The sequence below is a fragment of the Daktulosphaira vitifoliae genome, unplaced genomic scaffold (assembly GCF_025091365.1).
Source record: "Daktulosphaira vitifoliae isolate Bord-2020 unplaced genomic scaffold, ASM2509136v1 Scaffold_1, whole genome shotgun sequence".
Lineage (NCBI taxonomy): Eukaryota > Metazoa > Arthropoda > Insecta > Hemiptera > Phylloxeridae > Daktulosphaira > Daktulosphaira vitifoliae.
In genome coordinates this window covers 84,931,985-84,936,405 of record NW_026099572.1, presented here as the reverse complement: position 1 = coordinate 84,936,405, position 4,421 = coordinate 84,931,985, and the positions used below count along the sequence as shown (strand labels likewise).

The window sequence follows — 4,421 nt, the reverse complement described above, 5'->3', positions numbered from 1 at the left end:
TAGTAAAATTAATACTTACTCAGATTCACATCGAAGCTAAAAATTTAGTATATGGGATTTAAAATTTGAATTTTTTACATTTTTGATTTGCTTTCAATAGCAAGAATGTTCTTTATTTTGTCATATTTTTAAAAAATGATCATTTAATAAATTAATAATGTGTAATCTCATTTAATAATAATAGAATATATTTGGGTATTATGACTTATATGCACTTTAAATATGATTTGTATTTTATTTTAAATTATATAATTACCTTAGGATCAATCCATGTCAAATATTCCAGAAGTGGTTGCACGGCGACCACATGTTTTTCTTGAATTTTAAGGTTTATTCTTTATGCTATAGTTAGATTAAAATAATTTTTATGGCCATTTCAATGTAAAAAATGTTAAAAATAGCCACTACGTTAAAAAACACACAGATTATTCAATATTAACGTAATCGAATTAAAATTTTATAATTTACCTTATTATAACTTAAATTTAACATTAAAAAAAAAAAAATTATGTGAAATTTCAAACCTTAATGACTTTCTGAACATGGTCTAAAAGTACAACAAAATGAAAAAACATAATACGAGATTTAAATTGTATAAAATTATTCTCGGCACTAGGGATAAACACAGATTTTTACCAATTAATAACAGTACCATATTTCCTAAACACTAAGTAAACCTTAAGATATCATTAACTGATATTTATGAAGACACAATATTTGTTGCGGCGAGTTATATGTGGCCGCGTTCAACTTCCAACCCAAATGAAACCTGTTACACATAATAGTAGGGAAGCCGTTCGCTGTCCGGTAATAGTCGTCGTCTTATCTAGTCTGTTGTAACCTAATATGTACACCTATTGATATTAGTGGCGTCTCGTGGCTTGAATGACGGGACGATCACACGCCCACTAAAATTAATTAAAAAAAGAGAATTAATTGTATATTCTTAATTCTACATTATTATTAAAAATGAAAATTTTTAAATAGTAAAATAGCCGTGGGAACTTTGTGCCATATTTTTTTTATATTGAGCGCCTAACGCTTTTTTTCACAATAATACTAATATTTTTCGTTAATTATTGTTTTAAGCTTATTTTAAAAATTATTTTTCACTTTTTAGTTCGATATGCTTTAAAAGTGTGTTTTTCAGTTTTTTTAACTATATTTTAGCACAATGATGATAATAAAATAATTATATCAAAACCAGATACTGTACCTTTAGCAATAAATAAAATATTTACTCAATTATAAATAAGAATTATATATTAAAACAAAATTAAATTTATTATACGATTTTATTGCTATTTTAAAAATACTTTAAAATGACGTTTTTTAACACTAAAACAACATAATATTATTATAAAATAAATAGAATTTCAATAATTCTATCATTTGAACGATTTTACTTATCAGTTTTATTCGAAAACTTCAATTTATTGAACTAATAATGTGTTTCTACTATTTCATTATGATATATCTAGCGAGTAATTTATCAAACGCAATTCTTTTCAATGGCCCACCTTTGGACAAGGTAAAACTATATTATATATTTTTTTATAAAAGTTTATTTTTAAATTTTTTCTAATTAGAAAATTCTTTTTGAGGATTATTTAAATGTTTATTAAAAAGTAGATTATTTTTTATTTTATCTTAAATAGATATACCATTTTTACACAATGCATCAAATTTAATTCAAATTTGATTTAAGAATAAAAAAAATCTGCTATAGTTTTATTCGAGGATCAATATCTAATGAAAATGAGATATTGAATTATTGATTCGATAATTAAAATGTAGTTCCCACTTTAATTTAAAACTATTGTTATCATATAAAATACTAAAAATATTAGCGGGTTTTTATTTTTTTTTTGTTATAATTTAAAATTACAAAATAAAAATAGATAAATGGTTGTGATTGTAAGATGTATGAGTTGGTGGTTCGAGGGTTTAGAACAACGAAGACGAGTAGATATAAATATAATAAATGCAAATCGTCTTTGCTGAGGTGTAATAAAGTATAGTTTGGTTGATATCTAATAATATGTAACGTGACTATGTACAAGACCTTAACCAACCCGTCTAATATAATATTCTACATGGGATCAATCCATGCCAAATCATCCAGAAGTGGTTGCACGACCACCTCATATTTTTCTTAAATTTTCAGGGTTTATTATTTACTATATACTGGTATGCTATAACTAGATTAAAACAATTTTTTTTTTTTTTTAAGACCTTCCGATTTTTATGGCTATTTTAATGTAAAAAATGTTAAAATAGCCAGAACGTTAAAAAACACAGATTATTCAATATTAACACAATCGAATCAAAATTTTAGGATTGACATAATTATAACTTAAATTTAACATTAAAAAAAAAAACAAAAAATTTATGTGAAATTTCAAACTTTAATGACTTTCTAAAAATGGTGCTTTTTTTGAGAAAATTGACGTTTTTGAGATCACTTAAAACCATTAAGATGTTATTATTTTTTAGTGATTTTTAAATGTGGTATTGTATAGTGTATAATCTATGTTTCAACTAAATTTCAAATATTTAAAACCATTTTATTGGGATTTAGAGGCCTACAAAGTTAGAAATTTTATAAAAAGACACGTATTCTAGGTGCATTATCTCTGTTGGAGAANAGAAATTTTATAAAAAGACACATATTCTAGGTGCATTATCTCTGTTGGGGGACCTAATTTCAAAAATTTTTTTTTTTAATTTTTTAGTTATATATCTGCTTAATACACCATAAAAATTTGAAGTTTGAGAAAAAAGTTTATCATGTAAAATTTAGCATTAGAAAATCAGTAAAAATCCGTTCAAAATCATGTAATATATTACAATACAATTTAACTATTATATATATATTATAATTATTTAATTCATTATTTTGGATACAAAATAAAAAATAAATAATTTTGGTTTTATTCTTTGTAGTTAGAATATTGTATCTTCATAAATATCAGTTAATGATGTCTTAAAACTTCTTATGGTATTGGTATTAATTGGTACAATTATGTGTTTTTCTCTAGTACCGAGAATAGTTTTACACTATTTAAATCGCATATTAAGTTTTTTTTATTCTGTTGTACTTCTATAGTGGGTACATAAATGTATTTTATACCTTTAATTTTTTCATCGCAAAATTGGAGCATATCAATTGGCGTTAATATTTGGTTTGAACCAACTCGCTGCAAGCTAGATTTTGATACTTCTCTTATTGTTGTTCCACCAACTCCATCACTGGCGTTTTTGCCATGAAACGAAGCAAAAAAATGCCATTCTGCATCAAAACCAAAGTCGTCAATATGATAACACAGATTAATAAAGTTTTTTTATTTTTGTATTGACTTGAAGCATCGTCACTAAATTAATGAATTTTTTTTTACAAATGGAGCTGTTAATCAAATGTCTTGTATAAGGTGATTTTGAAATGTATGTAGAGCAACGGTATTATGTTTAATGTGATCACTAATTATGCATATACATCGACACTTAATTATATTTTATATTTTATAATAATAAACAAAGGGATGAAGAGTGGCTTGTTTATTAACTCAGTGGTAGCTTTGTATTTCATCCTGTACAAAGAAATTATAATTTTCTGAAAAATCTGCCAGAGCAATACACTCATTGAGTTCTAAAGTTTCTTATTTTAGTTTTAAAAAATTTGATTGGATCTTAGAAATAAAATGGTGTTTTTTTAGTTTAATAATTTTATCAATTAAAGTTTCAATAAAATCTTCTATACATTCTATATTTGTTACTAATTCTTCCCGATCAGTACTTACCCATTGTTTAAAAACAATGTTTTCTGGCCCGTCATCAAGCTCTTTAGAAATAGTTTCTTTTAAGTATTCATAGTTATTCAGACAAATGGAACATTCACTCATCATAGAAAAATAATTATCCATATCACAAACTATTGATTTAAGCAAGTATACAAAATCGTATTTTAATGAAGCTCCGTCAATCATAAGTTTAACATTTTGATGGTAAACACATACACACACAGTATGAGTACCTGAAGCACCAGCTAAAACACACCATTTTGGTTTGAACTCGTATAATTTTGACCGCCCAATTTTAACGTTAGGATTTTTACTTATAAATTCAACAAATAATTCATTTAAATTACATATAAGCATAGTTGTAAAAAATACTTTTAAAAAGTATTTTAAATAATATTCAAATATTTAAAAAAAAATGTATTTAAAATACTATTTGAATACTTTTCATACAAAAGTATTTGAGTAATACTCAATTACTTTACAAAAGTATTTCAAATACTAAGAATACAATTAAAAAATAATAATAATGTTTTTATTTTAACTAAGAGCAAAAGGTTCCACCTAAATAATTACCAAGAGGGTAATTTGAGTCAAATATTGAGTACTCTTAAATTAAGAGAA

The 4,421-nt window shown here is 24.4% G+C and overlaps 3 protein-coding genes and 1 long non-coding RNA gene across 10 annotated transcripts in view; 2 read left to right on the top strand and 2 right to left on the bottom strand.

The window, feature by feature from the left end:
- Positions 1 to 491, bottom strand: part of LOC126894580 (uncharacterized) — a 21,994-nt gene extending 21,503 nt beyond the window's left edge. The window contains exons 1-2 of one of the 2 annotated variants that reach the window (XR_007701448.1): positions 257 to 491; positions 20 to 36 (exon numbers count right to left, since the gene is read on the bottom strand). This is a non-coding gene — a long non-coding RNA (uncharacterized LOC126894580). The remainder of the gene's footprint in view (positions 1 to 19; positions 37 to 256) is intronic. The other variant, XR_007701449.1, reaches the window with a different exon arrangement.
- LOC126894566 (uncharacterized) overlaps positions 1 to 4,421 on the top strand; it is a 129,313-nt gene that overhangs the window by 12,043 nt on the left and 112,849 nt on the right. For 2 of the 6 annotated variants that reach the window (XM_050665680.1, XM_050665684.1), the window contains exon 1: positions 1,378 to 1,531. The exons of 3 other annotated variants lie outside the window; for them this stretch is intronic. In XM_050665680.1, coding sequence (XP_050521637.1) covers positions 1,448 to 1,531 — 84 coding nt within the window. In that variant the 5' untranslated portion in view covers positions 1,378 to 1,447. Of the gene's footprint in view, positions 1 to 1,377; positions 1,532 to 4,421 lie in introns of those variants that run through there. One more of the 6 variants, XM_050665683.1, reaches the window with a different exon arrangement.
- The window catches only part of LOC126894563 (uncharacterized), a 226,991-nt gene that overhangs the window by 153,802 nt on the left and 68,768 nt on the right, over positions 1 to 4,421 (bottom strand). The gene's annotated exons all lie outside the window — the stretch shown is intronic.
- Positions 1 to 4,421, top strand: part of LOC126894565 (uncharacterized) — a 271,452-nt gene that overhangs the window by 245,627 nt on the left and 21,404 nt on the right. The gene's annotated exons all lie outside the window — the stretch shown is intronic.